The sequence below is a fragment of the Lissotriton helveticus genome, chromosome 9, assembly GCF_964261635.1.
Source record: "Lissotriton helveticus chromosome 9, aLisHel1.1, whole genome shotgun sequence".
NCBI classification, from domain to species: domain Eukaryota; kingdom Metazoa; phylum Chordata; class Amphibia; order Caudata; family Salamandridae; genus Lissotriton; species Lissotriton helveticus.
The window spans coordinates 424,355,209-424,380,941 of NC_136070.1; the positions used below are offsets into that span (position 1 = coordinate 424,355,209).

A 25,733-nucleotide genomic window follows, 5' to 3' on the forward strand; every position below is an offset into this window, starting at 1 on the left:
GCCCGATGTGCCTTTTGTAGGTCTCAATATATGTGCTCCAGTGGATTTTGAGAAATTAACGTTTAAAAAAAGATATATATCTGTAACAGCGGACCGGGCAGCGCTCCAGGACGCGTACTTTTCGCGCAACGGAGCTTTGTGAAGCGAAGCCGATTGGTTCTCCGGCGTCTGTCAACATTCCAAACAGTCCGTAGCGGCCGCCATCTTGTCTCTCGGTAGGATCGAGAGACAAGAGGAGGCCAAAGCGAAGGGGCAAATGACCATAAGGGGGAATAGTAGATCCTCGCTGACCCCCTACGTTTGATGTGGAGGTTTTAAAAGGGCTCATCGGGGCAAAAAAAAAACAAAATAATAATCGAACGGCTGAATGGATTTGCACGAAACTTGGCAAAATATTAGGGACTGGTAGCCCGATGTGCCTTTGCTAGGTCTCAATATATGTGCTCCAGTGGATTTTGAGAAATTAACGTTCAAAAAAAGATATATATCTGTAACAGCGCTCCGCTTCGCGTACTTTTCGCGTTACGGAGCTTTGCGAAGCTGATTGGTTCTCCGGCGTCTGTCAACATTCCAAACAGTCCGTAGCGGCCACCATCTTGTCTCTCGGTAGGATTGAGAGACAAGAGGAGGCCAAAGCGAAGGGGGAAATGACCATAAGGGGGCATAGTAGATCCTTCCTGACCTCTTAGGTTTGATGTACCATTTTGTCAAGTTTGGTGTAATTCCGTTCAGCCATTCAGGCTGTAGACGTATGTAAATGTCCTATGGAAAATTGCATGGGGAAAACACATTTGAAAGTGTTGAAATTTAGAACCAATTAAAATGTTACTTTGGTTTTGTATTTGTGTGTGATGAAAGTTAATTGGTTATGTATATATGTCAAATGAGAGGAAACCACAGCCATTTTGTGATACTACTGTCTGAGGTACATTTGTGAGGAATTGTTGGTGGTGAATTTCTGGTGTTTGATTTACACAGTACTAACACTTCTGCTACTTTTAAAAAGGTGAGTTGTTAATTTGTAAGGGGAACTATGTTGTACACTTGAAGATAATTTGAAAAATGTTTTCTGTTATTTATTTGCAGTCCTTCTGTTATACTAAATACTTGATAAAGTTAGTTTTATATTATGTATTACTAAAAACGATAAATGAAAGTGATTATTTTTTTCTGCAATTTACAGCAAGCAATTTCAAAATAAAATGGCTCACAATGAAGAGACCGTGGCAATTTCTTTTGAATTGTCCACTACATTGATTGAAATTGAGAGCACCAATAATGAAATATTGTCACAAGGAGGACATGACTTGTATGATTCCATTAGATTGATTGAAATGGACAGCACCAAGAATGAAATATTGTCACAAGGAGATGACTTGAATGATTCCACTACATTGATTGAAATTGAGAGCACCAATAATGAAATATTGTCACAAGGAGGAGATGACTTGTATGATTCCATTAGATTGATTGAAATGGACAGCACCAATAATGAAATATTGTCACAAGGAGGAGATGACTTGAATGATTCCACTACATTGATTGAAATTGACAGCACCAATAATGAAATATTGTCACAAGGAGGAGATGACTTGAATGATTTTTTTGATCAATCTCTTGATGGCGAATTTATCGAGTGTTTGGAGACCATAGAGTTACAAGAATTATCATTGGAGACTTTTAATGAGGACATTGCTGATGAGGACATGTTACTAGTTCTTTCAAATTTAGAAAATTCTGAAGAATAAATTTATATTTAGAAATCAAAAATTGTTTGAGACATTATTCATTTTTATTTTTAATTTATGAGGTTGTAGCGAAGTGATTGTAGTATAAAATGAGACTTATAGTATAGAGTGCAACATTTTTATGTTACATGGTAAGTTTACTCATATTTACTTCCCTTCTGCCACTATATTATCTCCAATGTGTATTTGACATCTCTTCTTCATCTCCGGCCTCCTTTCTCTCACTGTGTGTCTCCGATGCATCTTATCGCTGCTATTTTGTGTAATTACAGAAGAGAGTAAAATAAAATAGTTCGGAACGTGAAAAGGGGGCAAAGTAGAGTACTCCTCACCCCCTAGGCCTTTTTAGGCGGTCCCAAAAGGATCAGTTTCTGCTTTCCTGAGAGATTATGGTATGAGTTCCATATACCACAATAACTTGCATTACAACATGCAAGATATCTATCTCCTATTACCAACTTTTGGAGATATTCGCGCTAAGCGCGAATATCTCCAAAAAGTAACACCTGCCCTGAGCAGTTCTTAGCCATGTTATCCAATGGGAGGTGGATAACATGGCTAAGAGCATTAGCTCGGTAATGCATGAATATCGCTGAGTTTTTAGCGATATTCATGCATTGCGGCCGTTTATTATCGCATTTGCGATAAACCTTGATAATAGCAAGGTTTATCTTCGATAATTTCTGACGATGCTTAGTGGTAAAAAATTTGGTTGGTAAGCATCGTTAGCGATAAATATCGCTTAACTTTGGTAATATGCCCCAACGTCTGTTAACGTTCGATTCGAAGGAAATGAGGAAGTGTTGAAAAACATTGTCTGCGCCATCTTGCCTTTTTTGAAATGCCACACTTTTGTCGTGCACGGCAGCCATTTTAGATGTCTTGACCAGACCCACTCTCTGCACGCTGTCGATTCGTAGCATGGCTCCTCACCCACGCAAGCATCTTCCCTAGGCACTGGTCACCACCGCTCTCTGTCTTATGCATGGGCAATAAACCTCCCCCCATCTGCGCTGCTCTTCCCTGAGAATCACACTCTGTGCCCGCCCGACACCTCCCTTTCGCCCTATTCACTACCGCACCCTCTGACACTCCTCTTTCTCTGTGTCCGATTGTCCAGGCTATTAGCTAGCCCTGCAGATGTAGTTTATGGCCCCAGCTGTAAAGAATCACCCCTCTTCAAAGGAGTTATAGTAGATCAAGGCCCACACCCGATGAGATCCGTCACACCACACGTGTTCCTACTATCTGAAAACCATCCTGTATTGTGATTGGGGAGGGGACCGAGCCTGAAGCGGAAGATTCCAGGAATGACTCTTTGTACATCAAAGTTTTTACAATTATGTGTCACATTAAAAATATATAGCACTCCAACAAAGTAGTAGGAATATAAAACTTTAATAACATATAAATATATACAAGAAAACAAAAACAGTAAAAACATTTAAACAACGAAGAGACCGTGGCAATTTCTTTTGAATTATCCAATAGATTTATTGAAATTGACAGCACCAATAATGAAATATTCTTGTCAGTAGCGGTCTGTTGTGCGAATAGTTCCAAGGCAGCAGAACGCGCTGAAATCTAGATGGCACGAAAGTGATGTCTAGTAAGTTGCCGCCCAGCAAAAAACGGCGTGGGGCGCCGCGGGGGTGAGTGAGTCCAGTAGGCACCACAGCTATTCTTACCGGCATTGCAGAATTACTGCTGGGGACAATGCCTGTGCTGTAGCAGGGTCACAGCAGAAACAAAAAGGATTCTGTTGAAGATGTTGTTGGTTTTCAATTTGAAAACAGTTCTGGTGTCAACTGCTATGCTAATGTAGTGGTTAATGTTTTGTTTTCTCTAGAAAATGTAAAAGAGGGGGAGGCAGTCCAAAGTTCCGTTAAAAGGGCAAAGGAAAGGATCGGTGGGTTGAACTATCAGTCAAAAAGAAAGGGGGTGCAATAATTTTTCCTACCGGGTCACACTGTGCTTTCACCGGAAGTGAGGTCTGCAGGATTCTAGTAATTCAAAGTGAGGCTGGCGCCAGCATGGGAGCGCCGACGTCCCGCGGATACAGTTTCGTCACTCCACGGGCGATCATGGCAGTCATTCCCCATCGGGGGTCGGAGACTCCCGCGGCTCCTCTAGAATCTTCAAGGTCGTGGAGGACTACGGTGGTGGAGTCAACCAGTGACCGGGCCATTTCTTTATGCTGGGCCCGCTCTTGCCAGGTCGACCGCCATTTTGAGAGTTCGGCAGCTACCGGCGATCGCGGGGTCACATGAGCGGACGGGCTCCACCCTGCCGGGCGAGACGTTGCAGCATGGCCACAGTGGAAGAACCCTTTTCCGGGCGCCTGGAGCGCTGAGGGTGCAGCTGGGAAGCCTCCACCTGGGGAGGCGGGAGAGGCCTGTTCGCACCGTCTCTCCCTCCCAGTGCACCCCACGGCGTCTCGCTTGAGATTTGTTATGGCCGGACCAGGCGATGAGGACGAGGGGGGGTCGGAGGCATGTGCAAGACATCCCCCCAGTGTTGTCGCAGCCATTATAAAAGAAAGAAGTGTCCCGTCCGTCTTCGGGCCGGGCTTCCGGTGGATGTCGGCCGGACGCCCCTGGCTCTGGCCCCATGAACGGGTTTCTTGGTTTATCGGCTGCAGCCGGATCCCGTCGGCCTCGGCCCCCCGACCGTTGGTGGCCGGACCGGAAGAGCATGTGGCGGGACTACCTGCAACTCTCAAGGGCCACCGCGGCCGGACTGGGAGAGAGAGGGGAGGGTCGAGGAGACATTCCCCCCCCCTGCAACTGTTCAGCGTTGTAAAGGCAATCCCCTGGCCGGGTCCCGCTGGCCTCGGCCTCTCCTCCGGCTACACCCTACGTTAGGATCTCCTGGCCGAGGCGTGGCAGCAGGACCTGCCTTATATGGGCTGCTCCCGGCTGGGCGTAGCCGGAACCCTGCCCCACCTTGGAAGTTTCCAGAGTGGGGGCGGATGTTCTACTGACTTGCATTTTCCCTAGTCTATCGATTTTTTTGGCGTGGCAGGCGGTGGGACAGCGAGGGGTGATTTGGTTTCTCTTACTGTTTTTCTGGTCTCTCACCACTGGCATATTTTAACGTTTTCTTGTTTCTAGGACATTAATAGGTTTTATCATTACGTTATGTTATCGTTTCTTTGTTCGTTGTTTAATAAAAGTTCATGTTCATCAGTGGCCTACTGATTTTCGTTTTCCTATTTTTTTCTTTCCAGGTTGTTTCATGGTAAAGTTTCTGTTAACAGGATACAGTGATCACTTCGTTATTATTGCATATGTCCTTTTCACTAGGGGTGCTCTCTGGTCGGGCCAGATGACGTATCTCTAGTAAATGGTCCGGGTGAAAAAGGTGCATCAATCAGTGGGGAGTAGATAGGCATGACAGATTACAACGGGGGAGAAAGGTCCGCATTACGTACCCTTTCACTACTTGCAAAGATTTTCCTACGTTTATTTGCAAACAGGGAATACCTCCAAAAAGAACTAATTCCCAAACAGTCAATGTTCGGACAATCAATCAATCAATGAGGAATGAAATAGGTACGACGTGTTAAAGGCTTGCGTTACCTACCCTTCACTATCTGCAAAGGGAGAGAGAATATTCCTATTCTTCCTCGTTTGCAGGTAGAGAAGATCCTTAAGAGAATTAACTTCGAACAATTCAATGCTCGATTGAAACAATCAACAAGGGGTACTGTGAACACAAATGAACGCCGCTTATGTACATACGCATTGCTATTTTCAACAGGTTGTTCCTAATGTTTCTATTTTAGCGAGGTCAAAAAGAGATCCCATTAGTGGCCTACTGATTTTGCTCGATTCCTTTTGTTTTTTTACACGATTTTTCGCTATCTGCAAAGACTAAACAGAGTATTGCGACTCTGTGCTTGTTTGTAAATAGAGAATGAACCAAAGAGAATAATCAATCAAATGGAGAGAGAAGCAGGCACGACGGATTACAAAGGGGGCAAAGGGCTGCGTTAACTACCCTTCACTATCTGCAAAGAGAGAGTACTCCTAATAGAAATGAGGGGTGGGGGGCAGCATTCAAAGCAGATCAGTGTGCATAAACACGAAAATGTTTTTACTTACCACGTATTTGACATTCGACAGCTTATGATATTTGCTATTAAAAAACCATTGAAATTCACTGAAAAAACCATAGGTTATAGACCATATATAGTTAGGAATTAGCATTTACAAAACCTTGAAAATTCACTGAAAAAACCATAGGTTATACACCATATATAGTTAGGAATTAGCATTTAAAAAACTTTATTTTACTCACACAAAACCATTGAAATTCCATATATAGTTAGTTGCACTAACTATATATCGCGCACCCGCAATCCACTGCTGATCATGTCACATATTACATCATTCATGACATGGTCAGTGACATCACTGATGACATCACTGATGACATCTCAAATGACATCACTGATGAGATCACTGATGACATCATCCAGTGACTGTGTGTTTCTGTAAAGTTTAAATATGTTTTACATATTGAAGAATGAGTAGATGTATAAGTGTCTGGACGAAGGATTTAGTAGGTGCATGACTGAATGTATGAGTGAGTGATTAAATGTGTCTCACTGAGTGCTTGGGTTAGTGACTAAACTGTCTTAATTTGTGCATCATTATGTCTGTTGTTCTGTAAACTGCTGCATGTGTTGATCAGTAGCTATATGATTAACTATATGGGTTATTGATTGATTGTCCAAGTATTTGTATAGGAGACTGAGTGTGTGTGTGGCTGGCTGGGAGGTGTGTGACTCTGTGCAGATCAATGTGTACTTGTATCAATGATTGTATAAGAAAGTAAGTATGTGTTAGTATATGTTTGAAAATGTAAGGTGCTCTATGTTTAACTGTATAGACAAGAAAATGGAAGTGTGATTGATTCTTTACAGGACTGACTAGGTGTGTGAGTAACTCCATGGATGAGTGGCAGAGTGTAAGTGTCTGTATAGGTGTATGAGTGCATATGATAGTGTTGTAAAGATGAGTGATTGTATGTATGAATGATTGTATGGGTGAATGAGTGAATGTGTGTGTAAACGTAGGAATCAGTGAGTACGTATGTAGTAACTAGTATTGGTGTGTCAATGGTTTCAAAAATTATACTCTGTATTTAACACTGGGTGAAACAGAGGTTATATTAAAACGTGAGGAGATGCATTGTATTGTCACATGAATGAACTTATTTAAACTTTACAGAAACACACAGTCACTGGATGATGTCATCAGTGATCTCATCAGTGATGTCATTTGAGATGTCATCAGTGATGTCACTGACCATGTCATGAATGATGCAATATGTGACATGATCAGCAGTGGATTGCGGGTGCGCGATATATAGTTAGTGCAACTAACTATATATGGAATTTCAATGGTTTTGTGTGAGTAAAATAAGGTTTTTTAAATGCTAATTCCTAACTATATATGGTGTATAACCTATGGTTTTTTCAGTGAATTTTCAAGGTTTTGTAAATGCTAATTCCTAACTATATATGGTCTATAACCTATGGTTTTTTCAGTGAATATATATATATATATATATATATATATATATATATATATATATATATACGGAAGCCGGGACCCAGTCTAACTAAATTGTGATTTACTGACATTTGGTTTTAAAAATCGTTTTTCCTCCGCAATTTGTTTTATGTGTATTTTAACTGCTGCCTGCACCGCTAGAAACCCTCCTGCGCTCGCCTCCATTCCCGACCCTCCCGATCCTCCATACAGCCGACTTGGGCTGCTGGAACACGGGGAAGAACGGGGCACTTTTGGAGCCGCCATCTTGGGTGGGTGCAGGGTCGGCGGGCTAGTTGTGGGGACATCACCTGGCCTCTCAATTTTCTATATGATGAGCATACCCACGTGAACGCGCGCAGCGCGCACACCGGCGGCGCGCCCGTCTGCGCACGTCCGCGCTAGGAGACAGGAAATGCTGCTCAAACCACTACCAGTGTCCCAGCTTCTAAGCCTTACACTTACTCCGGGGCGGAACTGCGGGAAATAGAACTTACTACACCTTGCAGATCCAATATAGGAGGTCAGTGTAAACACTCTTTTCCGGCCAATTTGGAGGGTCCGATATCATGTATTACTTGTGAATTCCAAAGCCTTCAGGAGGAGCCCGATGCAAGTAATACTTCTATCAAGTCCATTTTAAACCATTTGACACTTAAACTTACTTTATGTAATGTACGTTCTTTGGTAAAGCATTCCATTGAAATCTGGGATATAATTTCAACTCTCTCCCCAGATATATGCTTTTTAACAGAGACTTGGCTTAATACCACTAATATTCCAGCCATCAACCTTGCTATACCCTCAGAGTATAAATGTATACAACTCGATAGGAAGGGAAAGGTGGGAGGAGGCATTGGAATTGCCTTTAAAGCCCATCTTAATGTAGTTTGGACCTCCTCTATCAGCAATGCCTTAATGGAGCTAGGTATCTTGTCTGGCTGACAGTATCTACGTGACGCGACGTCTTGCCCGTATTGGAGCAGCACCATCCAGCTGTCCTCAAGATTCCCGTATTTGCAAGCTTTGTGAAATCAAGCACCGGCAGACGCTGCTAGAATCCTACCTCTATCGATAGAACACGAAATAAGAAATATATTTTATGTATTCTCTTGAATACACAAGTCACGATCCGTCTGGCCCCTTGTGGAGGTCGATATTCCCTGCGTAAAAATATATATACACCTGTTCAAGAAAGTTATAGAGTTGCTTCGTTTATGCTGACACTGAAAACCCAACATCCCCGGCCATCCATGCTTGGCGGCTGTACAAGACCATCGATATTGAAATTAGAGTGATGTCAGGCTTAACTCAGGTATTAGCTTTTATCAAGTGGCTCTGACTATTCGTATTTATGAAGATATCACCAACTTCTACAAAATAGATTAATAATATCAGCAGAGACTCCTGAAGAAGGCGGGTTTCTGCCGAAACGCGCGTCGAGAGTTTTTTTAATGATTATAAATTCTTAGTACTTTTTATGCCATTGATGTATACGAATGTATTGTGTTTTGTAAAGTGTAGGATTTATAAGTTATGTATTGATTTGTTATACCCATGTCTGTTTTTTTATGAATTCTATTTGTTTACTCCATCATATAGGTTAGATTCTATATGATTTTTATTCATACTTATTAAATATATGTTTATATACAGTTCATTTTTCGTTCCTTCTTCACACCACTAGTTATGTAAAAATTGGTCATTTTCTTTGCTGATGTCCTAGGATTTTTTACCCACATAGGTGATTACCCTGCCCTAGGAGTCTGTATGGATACCCAGGGGGTCCTTGTTTTCTACGCATTCATTTGCTAGGTATCTTTAAAGCATCTGTGTCCCCAACAACTTCCTGGGATGGGGCTCTGCTTTGTAGACCACCCGGTTCTAAATCTAAACTTAATTTTGCTACCTCCCTCACGGAGTTTATTGCCATGCAGGCAGTAGCATCCAACAACTTTACTCTGCTACGGGATTTTAATTTCCACGGAGAGGAAGTGGAAAATTCTGATGTAATGAGGCTTTTCTCTAACTTGAGTGACATTGGGCTCAAACAGTGGGTGTCTGGACCGACGCATGGGGCTGGCCACACACTGGATCTTATTTTTACCAGTGCAGAACAGCTGGAAATATCACACCCGCTCCCTCTTGTCTGGTCGGATCATTATATGATCCAATTTTCCATCCTAGTGCAAGTAGAACCTGAGTATAGACCTAATTCTACATCTAAAACTGGCAAAAACAAACGGCCATGGCATAATCTTACCTTGGACAGATTCAAGGAAACCTTCCCATCTAATATCAAGCTGAATGACCAAGATCCTACAGCCATGCTATTCAGTTTCAACGCGGCATTAACAAAAACATTTGACAAGAGTGATTCCATTAAAAAGTGGGCATCTTTCGCATAGACGATTTTCAGCACCTTGGTATTCAGGTGAATTAAAAACCCTGAAATCCAAGTGTAAAGTACATGAGAGACGTTGGAGGAAGGACAAGCTACCTGAAGATAGGGAAACCTACAAGGCTACTTTAGCCCATTATCATAAAGCAATAAAAACATCCAGTTGTTCATATCTTCACTTACAAATTGAACAATCCAGGAACTCCACCAAGGCTTTGCTCGATATTGTTAAGGATTTCTCCTCCCCTTTAGCATGCAAACAAGCGCCACTGGAATCCCAATCATTATGTGATTCCATAGCATCTTTCTTCCATGATAAAATAGCTAAAATATATGATAATTTCCCTACTAGTCACTCCAACACCTCCTGTCTAAACCTGAACTTGGTAAATCTCCCCATCTCTACCAAGGGTACTTTAAACCAGTTCAAGCCCATTTCCCTTGCAGAAATGGACAACCTACTGCTAACTGCAAAATCTGGCTCACCAAGAGACATCTGTCCTCCGAGGGTAATGGCCCTCCTATCCCCAATTTGTGCCCCCATCATCCAAAAGATTTTTAATTCTTCCATCGCTACAGGTCTTATTCCAACTGCCTGGAAGGAGGCCACTGTCCGCCCCATACTGAAAAAACCATCAGCAGACCCCAACGAGATGAATAACTACAGACCTATATCTCTGCTACCTCTATTAGGAAAACTATTGGAATCTTCAATCAACACCCAGCTTAGTCAATATCTGGAGGCCAATAACATACTGGATCCCTCCCAATCAGGATTTCGTACTGGTTTCAGTACAGAAACAGCAATCCTGGCTGTTACTGACTCACTGAGGTGCACCCTCGATGCTGGGGGTACCGCGGTCCTGATTCTTTTAGATCTCTCCGCTGCGTTTGATACGATATCTCATCAACGCTTAGCGGAGAGACTGACTGAGTGTGGTATCGGGGGTAAAGCTTTTCAGTGGCTGACTAATTTCCTAGTAGACAGATGGCAGACTACCTCACTTGGAGCATTTGTTTCTGAAAACAAATTCTTATTGGACAAAGGGGTACCACAGGGCTCCTGCCTGAGCCCTACTCTTTTTAACATGTATGTAGCCCCCTGGCAAAAATTGTCCAATCTTTCGGCTTCTCATATGCCGATGACACGCAGCTACTATTTCCCATAGGGAAAAGCATTATGGACAAGAAACTTAGTTTCTCGGCTGGTATGCTAGCGGTTGCTAATTGGATGAAAGAACTGTGTCTTCAATTGAATCCTGGGAAGACAGAGCTCATGCTCTTAGGGAAGGATGCCCAATTCTGGACGTCGGAATGGTGGCCTCCCGAGTTGGGAGAAGTACCTACACTCTCCACCTCAGTAAAAAGTTTGGGAATCCATCTGGATGCCTCACTAAACATGAAAAATAATGTTAAACACATAGCAGGGACGTGCTATCATAACCTGCGCCTGTTACGTAGAATCATCCCCTATCTTCCTCAAGAACATCGCCGTACTGTGGTACAGGCCATGGTAGTGAGCAGGTTAGACTACGGTAATGCCTTGTTGGCAGAAATAGGCACCACCACTCTAGCTAAATTGCAAGTCATACAGAATACCGCGGCCAGAATGGTTTTGAATGCGCCGTCTGGATCCCCCTCCCTTTCCCTGCTCATGCAGTTACACTGGATTCCTGTCAAAAAGAGATCTGTTTTTAAGGTATGCTGCCTTGCCTTTAAAGCATTCAGAGGTGGGGGACCTTCATACCTCCATAACAAACTTTTTAAACAAGTACATGAACGAAACCTAAGATCTAATGACCTAGCCCTCCTGAAGACTCCACGGATTAGGCTAACCCGTACTGGTGGTAGAGCCTTTTCCTACATTGTCCCCCAAATATTGGAATTCTTTACCGATCGCTTTACGGCAATCTAACACCTACATGATCTTCAGGAAACAATTATAAAACACATTCTTATTTTAACCAGGCCATGGTATAATTCGTTCTGTTCTTGTTTGCCGGATTTCTATTGGTAAGCGCTGAGATGCCCCTGGGTGAGTCAGCCCAATAACATAACATAACATAAAAAGGGGCAAACCGGGAACGCATAGCGGTCCCTTGTACCTGATGGAACTATTGTTCATTATGGAGGAAGAAATTGTTGGTCAGAATAATCTCCATCATCTGCATTATCATCTCATTATACTCATAGCAGTCCGCCCCCTCAGTATCCAGATAAGACCGGTCTACGATAAGTTCAAATATATTGAGGATACAAGTGTACAGACTTTCCACATCAAATGTCTGTAAATTGCAATTGATCAGACCAGCTGAAATCCTTAAACTATAAGAACATTTCCATACTATGTTTTATATAAGAGGGTAGATTTTGGACATGTTTCTGAAGTCTTAAATCAACAGATTCAGACATCCTTTCAGTAGGGGAAATGCACACCCGAGATTATTGGTCAGCCAGGTGGAAAAGCCCACCCATGTGAACCTTGAACAGGATGGATATGGAGATATATATATATATATATATATATATATACATATATATACACACACACACTGGAGGGGGGTGTATATATAACCATTTATATGTAGGTTTTTTGAATTGTAGTAAAATAGTATTTGTCTTTGTTTGTGCCTAACCTATGTACTAGGTCTAAATTTCCCTTGGGACACATAAAAATTAGAATGTATTGTTTGTCTTGTCAGGTTAGATTATTTCATGTTGTACATATGTGGTTATTTATATCCTCTTATCTAATTATTTTCAGCCCTGATGAAGTTCCTTTGTAAAATGGAAATAAACACATTGGCTGGATTTTAACCTGTATATTATAGATGACTAATAAAGGAAGATGATGGATTAATCTATTGGAATATGGACTTTTTTCCTGGTGCACCTTCCGATTCTTGAAGAAATTCGGTCTCTGTTCTCCATTAGCACTCAATAGAGGAAAATGACGGAAGCATTGTGCACAGGATACTTACTTTTGAAACATTGGATTGAGGTGCACCGCTGTAAGTTTTTTTTGTGTACACTAGTTTCTAAATGATTACCTTTCGAACATATGATATACTAATGATCTTTAAACCCCAAGTTCCACTGGGATACAGGGTCCACCTCCCCTTATTTTCGGACTGTCTCAGAAAAAGGCAACTAGATTGTCAATATTTTCCCCATATGATGAAATATCCCTCATCTCCTTGCCCCCGTAGAAGACAAAGCTTTGTTTTGGCCACTGCCTCTTCCTTCCAAGGAACAGAGAGCTGGAGGTAAAGCCTTGGCTAGCTGTATTTAGGAGCACAATATTTTGTGGCCAAGTACTATGAGACGTCCATCTAGAAATTCAGTATTTTCCAGATTATCCAAGCCTGCTTGAGGGTATGCCTCGACATGGGTCTCATGCTCACAGCGCCACTGGATTCAAGCTAGTCTGGCTGATATGGGTGATGCCCCACAACCATTCTCAGGATGCTTATTTCCGTTCCAGGGAGGACCTGGCTTGGAAGTTCGGCCTGGACTGTTCACAGGACGAACAGGGTCAAAACTGATTTGCATATGGCTGGGTCCAAACTGGGGTGGCATAGTGAGCAAAATAACGATGAATTAAACCCATATCTTTGTGACTGGGGTTGAATGTTTGCATTGTTCGACATTCCGTCCATCAATTGTTCCTTTTGGTTTAGTTAAACAAAGCAAAACTAAACCTCTGGTTGTGCTTTTATGGACAGGCTGGGAGGGGTGTGGTGCAACATGGAGAGCGTGTTGGGGTTGGGGGTTTGAGATCAAAGTAGCACTTGGGAAGAAAGCAAGCATTTAAGATGTGTGGTGAAAAGTAGAGCAGACAGGTTAAACATCAACACTTCTACCTCAGAAAGGCAATCGTTCATTATTTTTGAGGCTAGGTTCTCAAAACTCAAACAAGACCTCTAGTATCCAGACAATTTCAAACCACCACTTAGCGGTTTCTAATAGTTGTTGAACTTAGAGCTATGAAGAAGAGGTAGTACAAAAAAAAAATAAGAGTTCAAGAGCCCACACCAGAGCATCTTACTCAGAGAAAAGCTGCTGTGGCTTCTCTTATTTGTATCATCCATTAGTAATAAATACAATACTTCTGCAGAAAATCAGCAGCTGCTCCTGACAGTAGTATTATAGACTTACTAAACATGAAAATATACTAAAAAGCAACATCAGCATGTTCCACAGCTCTCCTTGGTTGTTATAAACTTACACTACGGAACTCTGTGGGGCAGGGTGCAGACAATTTTCCTGTAGAGAGGAGTTTGGGAGAATCCACCAGAGGGAATGATCACATGCGGTCAAGTGATCAGCTATGCCAAAGCTGGCAGCGTGTGGTTTTACCACAGCATATTCTTGTGGCATGTTGCAGATGAGTCTCACCTTGCTCTAAATGCCCAAAAGACGATACAAGATCACGCTGCTCATTGCAACAGGCTCTTTCACTATCCGGTATACGGGGGGAGCCAGGAAATTAAAAATGCAAAAGAAGCTCTTAAATTGGTTGGATAGGCAAAGAAGAAATCATTTCCTAGAATCTCACACATATGGAGAGTATTCTAATAGTTCAGCTTATCAAATAGACAATAATGGGGGGATGGGGGTATACCCTTATAAAATGGGTGGGAATTATAGGATTATTATTTAAAAATAATAAGCCAACAGTGAAAAAATCAACACTATGTAGCTCTGTTTTTGGTAAGACGGTAAACAAAGACAAAAAGTCTTGATCCGGAAAGGTAGGCGGGACCCACAGACAATAGAATGTGTACAGTTCGGGGGGAAACCTTTCTAGAGAGATCCTTTAGAATGCACAGAAGAGTCAAGGCTTGGATATGCATTATTCAAGCATCTAAAAGGATAGAGGAAATTGGTATCGAGAGGCGTTAAGAATGGAATGAAAAATGCTCAGACAGGCATTAGAAGTACTACATGCCTTATGTACACCACTCAGATAAAAAAATCCATCAATGTTCTTGACCCGATTGCAACCTGGGCGTACTCTGCAATGTGAATGATGTTCTCTTAACTAAGGGGGTTAATGTTATCGGTTTGATGTTCTATGACTGCAATCGAGGTAGCAATAAATGTAACTATGAATCACAGTGAGTAAGGAGGCTCTCATTTACATCACTTTCTCTTTGTGAGATGCAAAAGGTGGTTTGCAAGTCAGAAAGACTTTCAACTTGCAAGGTATCTTTTGTAGGTTGCAACATCCACTTTTTCAGTCACAAACCATGCAATTTTCCAAACTGCAGGTGCATTAGGCCGCACACCAAGCGTTTTGTGGTCCATGCCAAAGGTTTAAATGAAATGTATGCTTTAACCAAGCTTGTTAAAACTCATGCTACTGAAAGTAGTTAAAGAACAGAACAAACCATGCTTGCCTTCTGGGCCTTTCTTTAATCATGAGTTTCCTGTCCATTAGTCTAGCTAACTTGTATTACTCAAGGGGGCGTGGCCGACACGTCAAACATGGATGGACGTGTGAGCTCCACCCCTGCCTAATACACATCCTGCTTCATCAGGTCGAGGGACCGCGGTCGTGGCACTGGAAAAGCGCAGCAGACCTGGCACTGCTCTGCCGTCACTGGGGAGACGGCATCTAGCTCGCTGCTGACGGGACAAAACAAGACCCCGGAACCAAGGCGACCATGCTTCGGTGAGGGCCGTAGGCGCCAGAGACCGGCGTATGAGTGGGGCTCATACGAGAACGAAGCAAGTACAAAGTACATAGAAGCCCAAAGTGGTGACTGCCTCCTTCATGCTGGGGCGACTGAACTCTGCGGCGAATCGGAGCTGCTGGTGAGAAGAGAAGACTTGAGGACAGATTCCCCCTAGAAACAGCTGAGAGTTGTGCGGTGGGGAGAACATCAGAGACCTGGCGGAGAGGTGAGAGACTGAGTAAGTGACTCCGGAAGGCTCCCGCGACCTGGGATTGCGATTGGCAAGGGAGGTCGAGCCAACAGCGAGGCCCAGTGAGTACAGCGTCTGAGGAGGTGCCGGCACGGCAGAGGGACGGACGAGTCCCCGGGCCCCCAGTGCTGCAGACATCAGCGAACCGGGCTATGTGGAAATGCATGATGAGGTAGGCCCCCACTGGGGACAATGGAGCCCTACGCAACTGGAGTAGTACTCTTCTCCGTCCTCTGCCCCCATTGTTGCCTGCCTTCCCTGTGCCCCCCGTGGGAGGCGCCGGGACTGTGATGGGAGGCTCGATCTCACCTGGTTGCTGGTGAGGGGATTGAATACACTGGGTCCCTGAGACGGAGGGCAGTATGAAGAGGCCTGGGGGTGCACAGTCCGCTGGATCGACGTGGGAGGTTGGTGTCCTTCTTTTTCGAGGCTTGTGATTGTGAAAGGAGCAGTACAGTGGGCATGGCTAAAGGCTGGTGCACTACAGGGTGTTCGCTACTGTGAAGCCTGGTGTGGGCACCCGCTGAGTGTGACAGAGACCATATAACGAGCAAGAGTGCCAGTGCTGATAATTATTACAAACAATCTATTTTAGTTCAGAATGTCCAATTTATTAACATCCGAAGGCTTCTGAATTGCTTTTTATTTGCTTTTTTCTTGTTTTCAAAAAACACACAACACGATTATCACATAATTTGAACAACAAAGAATATCATTATTGACGAATAAAGGGACACAAACAAATATAATGAATAAATATTCAAGCAGTCAACCATGCATACCATCAACCATCCACATTTATTCCCATCCTTTCACTATACTGTACAGAATTATATACATACACTCCAACGACGTAATTGAACCTGTGGAGTGAAAAATAGGTCTGCCACTTCACTTTATCACAATGTTAGATTTCCCAACATATATTATACCAGTACATACAAATTAAACATCTGATATATTTAAACAAATTTTCCCTAAACCAATTGTAAATCCAGGGGTTCTTTTTTATATTAAGCTTTTATGGCAGCACCAGAAGTCCTGACTTGACAGTTCCTTCAGCAATTGTCCAGACTCCTGACGGGAGTGGCGGCGAGTGAACTACCCTTGGGAAGGGACTTTAAATATGTGGCGGACGTACACCTAGCTAGATCCACACACCTAGGATGGGGTACGCTAGCGTCTGAGATTTCAAAGGGTTTCTGCAGCTGGATAGGGCTTTGGGAACTTAGATATTTGAAGACTGCAACATGGGCAACAAAGGGACTACTTCTCACCTCTTTATTGCTTGCACACCCGGTTAGAAAGGTTTCTCTGCTCGCCCCCACTTAGCTTGGCTATGACTAACACGGAGTACTTGGGACGCACTTTATCAGACCACAGACCACTGCTTCGCTCCCCTGTCCGTGAATGTGTGGCCATCCCGGTTTGGTGCCTTGACCTCGCCCTTTTGGAAGACACCAGTTTCAAAAACTCGTTGCAGACCTCTATCTCAGATTACTTCCAGGCGAATCAGGGTACAGAGAGTACCTCCCTGATTGAATGGGAAGCGTTTAAGGTGGTGGTGAGAGGCCAATGCATGGGACAGAGGGTGGGCGTGCTGTGAGAACTCAGTTGGGAACTCCGCATACTTGAGGCACAGATACACTCACTAGACAATAGACTTTGGGTGGGAGAAGTGGCCCAGAAACAGCTCTCGGAGGTCAAGAGTAAACATAATGCAGCCCTGGAAAGGTTGTGTCTGCTGGATCTCTGCGCTTAACAAGAACTGCAACACGCGAAAGGGGGACGATCAGGAAGGCTATTGGTTTGACTATTTAGGCCCGAGAGTAGGGGCTCACCCATTTCCCAAATACTGAACAAAGATAGGGCCACACTGTATTCGCCTAAGGTTATTGATTTCACTTTCTGTGAGTACTACACCTCCTTATATGGGAAGCCGAAAGAACTACCATCAGAAACCATAGACTAGTACAAAGGATCATTTTAACTAAGTTAGATCCTACAGTGCAGAAAACATTGGGGGAAGCAATATCTGCACAAGAAATCCATGCCACTATCAAAGACATGACCAAGGGAAAAGTTCTGGGCCCAGATGGGCCCCCACAGAGTTTTATTCCGTTTTTGTATCACTCCTTGCCCCCCCCCCCACCTGGAGAGGGTATACGCAGACTCACTACATATTGGTTGGCTGCCAGATTCCACTAGAGAGGCATTAGTAGTCCCCTTACCGAAAACCAAATCTGGGATGGCCAGTATATCTGAGTTTCAATCACTCTCCAGGTTAAATAAAGATTTCAAGGTACTCTGTAAAATACTAGCCATGAGGCTGCTCCCACATACGCAGGGTCTGATCAAAATGGATTCATACCAACTAGACCAACCCCAGAAGAATCCATCACGTCTTATTTCACATAGCAGACTACCCAGATGCCATGGTAATGGTGTCCAACTTTGAGAAAGCATTCAACTTCCTGAGATAGGATTTTTTAATGCTCGTAATGAAGAAGCTGGGATTGGGAAACGGGTGGCTTCGATGGGTACAGCTGATTTATACTAGCCCCAAAGCAAGGGTCAAAATGGGAGGTGTTGTCTCAGCCTCCTACGATGTCTACAGGGGGATCAGGCAGGGTTACCCATTGTCCCCTCTATTGTTTGCATTAGCTATTGAGCCGTTAACAGAACATTTAAGGCAGGAAGGGACACAACACGGTGTGCTCCTTGGGGGATGGGAACACATAATTTCCCTATATGCAGATGACTTATTGCTATATCTGAGAGCTGGTACACAGGGGATTAACCTATGCCCTGAACATACTGGAGGAATTCGCGACTGATGGGACTCTGAGTTAATAAGTCCAAGACACATTTTCCCCACCCATATCACCATGATTGCATCCACCAGTAGCCCTCCCGACCGCTATTAACTGTGCTCCAGGCTCCATCAAGTATCTGGGTATACAAGTGTTTCACGAACCAACGGATCTTATGGAAGGCAACCTCAGCCTGGTGATGTGCTCCCTTGAAACATACACATCATTTTGGCACTCCCTTAAACTACCATTTGAAGTCAGAGTGGCACTGTCCAAAACGGTCATGCTCCCACGGCTATTATATTAATTTGTTAACCTCCCAGTGATGGTCCTACAGTGGTGGTTTAGGGATTTGGACACAATGCTAAGAGACTTAATATGGAGCGGGAGCGAAATAGTTTCACTGGCAGTACTGCGGAGGGCTCCGGAGATGGGTGGTCTAGGTGCCCCAGACTTTGAAGCACACTACCTGGCGGCTTCAATGACTAGCACAATGGCTAGATTGGAGGGGCCCTTGAGACAATAGGCACTAGGGCACAGGTGGACTCACAAGGGTTTGCTGCTCGCAAAAGTTTTAAATCCTAAGTTCAAGATACAGGCTCCTGGAGTTCTCTTGCAGGTAGCATTGAAATGTTGGAATAGATGTCTCCAACGCACAGTAGGGTTACCCCTTGTGCGCCTGACCTTACCCTGGTGGGACTCCTACGAGGTGACGCCTCCACCCCTTCGCTGCTGTCCAGTATTGCAGTTGACCTGCTGTGGACATATTAACGGTTCATGACTGCTTTCAAGAAGGGAAGTTCCTCCCACTAGATGACTTCCTTAGTTTACACAATATGCCCCAATGTCAGTTCTGAAATTATCATGCATTGATGGGGACCTTCGGTGCTCTGTGCCAGGGAGGCAGACGAGAACCTGACGCATACGCAGTACTGCAGGCGCTGGTGACATTGGGGGCAGCATGGCACCTGGTCAAATGGCTGTATAGAGCGCTCATGGAGATGGCCATACAGCCCCTACAACACCTACAAGAGAAATGGGGAGCCTTAGTGGGCAGGGAGCTGACTGAGGTGGAGTGGGGTAGAGTCATGAGCATCCCTAAGAATATCTCTAGGAACACCAACTTTATGTTCACACAATTTGTTTTTCTGCACATGACCTATCTAACTATATGTATGGGGCTTTGGGACAACAGTGCCTGAGATGTGGCACACTGGATCTAAGATCTGCACATATGGTGTGGGATTGTCCAGCCCTACGAGATTACTGTCTCCGGATTGTAGAGGTGCTCAATGAGGTGCTAGCACATTCATTACCCTGTATGGCAGAGGTCTGCCTTCTGGGATTGTTCCCCAGACCTAAAGCTAAGAAAGTGGGCACTAAATATGCAGACTTAGCACCTGTCCTAGCACTAACGTGTATTGCCCTCCGTAGGCAGATGAAGACAGGACCTAGAATGGTAGATTGGGAAAGAGGTGTGGATGCCTGGGCAGAGGAGAAGGCATTAATGAAAGAAGACAATCAAGGAATGAGGTGACGACCAATTGCGGGGCTGTGATCAGAGGTGGTGCAGGCATGGGATGGCAGAGGGAAAGTAACAGGAAGAGCCCTTCTGGTAGCACACAGACTGGGGACCAGTAACTAGAGAGCCCCAGACCTTCAACAAATCCAAGTGGGTGAGGTGGGAAACCCAGTAGAATTTAGAGAATTCCCCCTCAGCTAGATGCCCTCATATGTCTAGTAGTAATTGCCACATAGATGCGAAACTTAAAACATCCAACATAGCAGATGACACCAGGATGCCATTTTTATTATTTTACAAGTTGCATAATGATTTCTTATATTTTATTGGGATATCTGGTAAGCAGCAACAATCACAACCCCTGTAAGGAATGCCGTGAGATACAGGCAATGAGCAAAAATCTGAAGTTAAAACTACTGGGAATGTTTATTAACCCCATGGACTATACCCTGGAAGTATGCATGTACTTTAATAACTAAATAACCCAATTGTTTTTTTTCTCTCCTATGATGCCTTTTTAAACATGTACATGTTTTCGTATAAAAATGCCAATAAAGAGATATTTCCCCCAAAAAAACTTGTATTTCTAAAAGCTGCACTAAAAATACAAGTGCACACTGCATATGAATGTGATTTAGTTTCTAGTATTTACATTGCGGTTTTCATTCAAAGTTATTATTTTTACCCAACTGAAATGTATACAGTACCTGCTGACCACAGACGGAATCCATTTCTTCAGCATGCGGCGATGATACACTTTCAGGATTTGCACATGTCACTCCATGGCTGAGAGATCCAGAAGCATAATGATTTCCAACAGAGTCAACCACAATTCGCGCATCATTTCCATTTAACATGGGTACAGCTTTTTGCTGAACACAGTCCACGCTCCCATGCTCAGGATTAAGTTTATAATGCCTTGCTAATCCTCCTTTTCCGATGTAACATTTTTCACAGCTATCACATTTAAATGTTTTTGGCTTTAGTATACAATTTGAAGAATTGAATAACGCATCCTTTTCCATTGCATCTCCTTCTTCCACGCTTAACTCTGAATAATCATCAGAATCTGACGGATGGCCATCAGCTAAATCCCCAGTTTTGATAAATTTATAATCTTTAGCTTTGTGTTTTGGCGGACGCGAAACGCGTCCTGATCGGGTTTTTACTTTTAATGATTTTTTTTGCTTTTGCTTTTTTTCGAAGCTTCCACCAATGTGATCTTCCTTAAAAGCTCCATCTGCTGAGATGGTCGGTTTCATATGAGGATTGGTCTTCTTTGCAAAAGGTGCAGGTCCAACATGGGGTAAATTCCTTTGTACAAGCAACTGAATAGAGGGATTTGATGGCGAACTCTGTAAAATGAACTGCTGCTCTCCATTGCCAGTTAACGGCTGGAGTTGAAACACCTGCGGGCCAATATTTAACCCAGACTTATTCAATGTTTGATTGAGTGGTTGAACCAGTTTCACAGTTTGAGGGTTGATTGCAGCAAGAGGCGGCATTAGCTTTTCTTTCATTTTGAATGGCTGTATTTGGATTTGAATTGATTCCAACTTCTTTCCAAAAACCATCAGGAAATAAAAACAGATCATTAAGTTAAATTCTTCAAATCTACAAAGCTAGTATTAAACATAAAACAATTTTAGACAGTGTCAAAAACAAGTTATAACTGTGACTGGTTCATAAAGAAGAACATTTGGAGAAATGGAAATAAACTCCAGTAGATGGCCCAAAAAGAAGTTTATTTCCTTGAAAGAATAATGCACTGGTGTTATAACAAAGAGAAAACACTGGCACTGTAACTAATGCAACAGATGGGAATGTAGATTTTCCTCTTTATAAAAAAAAAGGGATTATCAGGTCACGTTGACTATGAAATCCCGGTAATAATAATAAATGTAAAATGTCTTCAAACTGACCCTGTGCCTATATACAGGTTTAGCAAATAAAGGAGTTAAAATAAATAAACACGAGCAGATTAACCCTTACCCCCTCGCATGTTTTAGTGTTTAAATTCTCATGATAATTATAGAGAACAATCTTCAACATTAGGTTAAGTTTACATTTGGCATGCCCATGCAAAGTATGGATGTTGGGTAAGAGCACAGTGGGTGTGTAAAAACTGTGGATCGGCGCATGCCTGAATGCAATAAGGTGCTAGGCCACCTGGTGTGTGAGGAAACTGTCAATACGTCTGCATGACAATGTTTTTAAAATATATTTGTCACTTTAATTCCAGAGACTCCTATTGCCATTTGCGTAATGTACAATTTGACATAATTGTAGAATTAAAGCATTTTTACTTCACTAAACTCTTTCCTGGTTTGGTCTTTTCACCACAGTATGACTGTGGAGATGTGCTTTTCATAACATGAGCATGCCTCTGTTCGGGGTGTGTGTAAACTTTACCGAGTTGTGTCTTAAAATTTGTCGCCTTTGTTCAGAACTGTACTAAATTATCTCAGTTGTTACATGTACCCATTCTTTGACAATTATATAAATGTGCGGAAGGCAGCTGGTAGAAGAAAGTGCTGCTATATGCCTTAACTGACAGCTAATTGTATATTTCGGTTGTGCTGATTTATTATTATTTTCGTGTTTTTAATAACGAGTTCTGCCTAAATGTGTTCTGCTATAGGGTATGGTGTAGTGTATCTTGGTGGCCAGTGCTGTCGTGAGCACAATGATACATCTTATTACAATACATATTGGTGGCAGCAGCAGTGGACGTGGTGTCTGTAATGTTCTGTCCAGTGTCTACTATTGGATGTTGTCGGTAACTAATGCTTTGACATTTGAGAATTATTTTCTGGGGAACCTTTTGTTTTCAATGATCGACAAACATATTATATTTCTCTATAACAATCAGAGGAGGCTTACTAAGAGAGGCTTCCCTCTGTTGCTGTTATTCTGGTCATTGTACTATAGTCTTACGTTTGGGCCCACAAATCTCGAGGCACATTAGTTGAATAAAGCATCTAAATCTGTCCAAAGTACCATTGAAATAGTCACAATTCTTCCCACTTCTGTATACCGCTTCTCATGTTCCTCTGAGCTTTGAGAATTGTTTGTAACTGTTTAAATACCACTTCTTCACCAAGGTGCATTCGTATATGCTCCTCCTTTGCACTGTTCCTTTCGGAAACCCCTTTTCAACCATCACTTCACATTCAGAATCACTCACATTTTTCTTTTCTATTTTTCTACGTAGGAGTGGCTTTCAATTTTTCTTTATACCTTGTCACATCTTCCCTTTCTCTATTCTTGCCCAATAATGTTATCGCAACGTTTTTAGATCTTGTTTCTGTAATACTCTTTGTTGATTTCATTCTAAATGTTTCACAAATTCTCATTGTTCAACTCCACACTTAATTCTTTAGCCAACCGCTCAAGCCTCTTAAATGCATTTTGTACATGTTTCCTGCTTCTACATCCAAAATGCCTATTAATATTTATTAAGTGTTGACATTTTGACACAGTAAATTCCAGTTTCTACCACATTCTTTTATGTGCAGTTTTATCATACCTGCAAGAAAGAAATTATTAAAGCCTTCACTAGTTCATGCGGTATTAGAACCGTGTAGAAGGTATACAATTACTTCTTTGTCTTGGGGTTGGATACGGTGGAAATATGTGTTGTGTTTTATGGCTTTTTTTATGTTTATAATTAATAAGTGATTTTTTGTACTGTATTTTGATGACTTAGTATGCTTATATGAACCTGTGAATCTAAATGGACAAATACAATTTAAATTTGTAGGCGAGTAATCAATCAATCAATCAATCATAACACTTGTATAGCGCGCTACTCACCCGGGAGGGTCTCAAGGCGCTTGGGGGAAGGGGTCCGCTACTGCTCGAACAGCCAGGTCTTGAGTTGTCTCTTGAAGGCGAGATGGTCCTGGGTCAGTCGAAGGTGGATGGGGAGGGAGCTCCATGTCTTGGCCGCCAGGTAGGAGAAGGATCTGCCTCCGGCGGTGGCTCTTCGGATGCGTGGTATGGCGGCGAGGGCGAGGAGCCAGGCTTTCTCGAGGGTGCGGTAGTTCTTCTTGGAGTCCTTGAGTTAGTCGGTGAACCAGGAGGCCTTCTTGCTTCTCGGTCAGCTGGGAAGGTTCTTCAGTGGTGCGAGGTCGACGGCGCAGGCGGTCAGCCACTGTGTGAAGTTGCGGGCTGCTTCGGTGGGGTCCGTTGTGCTGGCTGGTGAGCTGGTCGGCGGTGATCTTGCTCCAGCTCCTGTGAGGAACCTGTTGCGGGTGGTGGTGGGTCGTGGTTCTTCTGAAGCTGAAGTGGACGCAGCTGTGGTCGGTCCAGTGGAGTCCGGTGGCGTGGCTGAAGGTGATGTGCTTGCTGGAAGAGAAGACGGGATCAAGCGTGTGGCCGGCGTAGAGGGTGGGGGTGTTGACCAGTTGCTTGAGTCCGAGGTTGGCGAGGTTTTCTAGCAGGGCGGCGGTGTTGCGGTCCTTGTTGTTCTCCAGGTGGAAGTTGAGGTCCCCTAGGAGGATGTAGTTGGCGGAGGGGAGGGCGTGCGGGCTGATTAAGTCTGTGATGTCTTCGCTGAATTGTGTGCGTGGTCCCGGGGGTCTGTAGACGAGGGTGCCTCTGAGGGTCGTCTTTGGGTCGGTGTGTATCTGGAAGTGGAGGTGCTCCGCGGCGGCGAAGGTGTCGTTGGAGTCGGTCGTGATGCGGATGGTGTTCTTGTGGACGATGGCGATGCCTCCTCCGGTCTGGTTGATGCGGTCCCTCCTGATGATCTTGTAGCGATGGTGATGTCGGGGGCTGAGGAGACGTTCATCCAGGTTTCCGTGAGGAAGGCGATGTCTGGTGATGTTGTGTCGAGGAGGTTCCAGAGTTCCACGGCGTGTCTGTGGACGGAGCGGGTGTTGAGCAGGATGCACTTGAGGTGGTTGTTGCTGGTGTTTGGCTTGGTGGGTGCGGTGCAGGTTCGGAGGCAGGTGAACTTGCAGGCTTGGCAGGTGAAGGGTCCGTGGATGCGTTTCGGGGTGGCCCAGCAGCAGGCGGGGTTCCGGCCGGCATTGAGTGCGTTGAGGGCGGCGGCGGCGTAGGTCTGTCGGGTCGTCTTGCATCGGCGGGGGCCAGGGGTCCTGGCGCTGGGCGCGGGCCAGTTGCGGACGGGCGCAGACGGGCTTGCCTTCGGCGCACAATCGGCGCGCCCGTTGCGCGTGAACGCTACGCATACTTGTGGACTCTGCCATAAGTAGAGGGGGGGCGGAGCGAGGGAGGAGCAGCTGGGAGGTGGGAGCAGGGTGGCGAATGGGAGAGGGTAGAAGGAAACCGAAGGAGAGGGGGCGGGCCGCGGGGGAGCAGCGGCAGGGAGTGGGGTGGAGCAGCGGGTGGAGCAGCGGGTGAAGCGCTAGGGGGCTAAAACACAAACAAAGGCAGGGGGCTAACCAGGGGCACAGCACAAGACTGGAAACAGGGGGACAGCGGGCAGAAAACACAGCACAGCAGAAGGACAAGTAAACGCAGAGATACAAGCGCAGTCAGGGGCACAGCGGAGGCAAGGCGGTAACGAGTACAGCAGAAGTACAAGTAACGCAGAGATGCAAACGCAGTCCGGGGCACAGCGGAGGCAAGGCGGCAACGAGCAGGCGGTGGCGGTAGGGGGACCGGGTAACCTCGGGAGGAGCCACGCGGCGGGTTGAGCGACCTGCACAGACGAGGTCAGGCTGGTCACAGCTCCCCGTCGCACGGCCGAGTCCTTAAGTGCCCAGTGGGAGGGAGGAGCAGCTGGGT

General features: G+C 44.3%; 1 protein-coding gene across 5 annotated transcripts in view; it reads right to left on the reverse strand.

Moving 5' to 3' along the window:
* Positions 1-25,733, reverse strand: part of ZNF839 (zinc finger protein 839) — a 213,649-nt gene that overhangs the window by 150,457 nt on the left and 37,459 nt on the right. For 4 of the 5 annotated variants that reach the window (XM_078660210.1, XM_078660209.1, XM_078660208.1 and 1 more), the window contains one exon: positions 20,684-21,535. In XM_078660210.1, coding sequence (XP_078516336.1) covers positions 20,684-21,535 — 852 coding nt within the window. The remainder of the gene's footprint in view (positions 1-20,683; positions 21,536-25,733) is intronic. The other variant, XM_078660207.1, reaches the window with a different exon arrangement.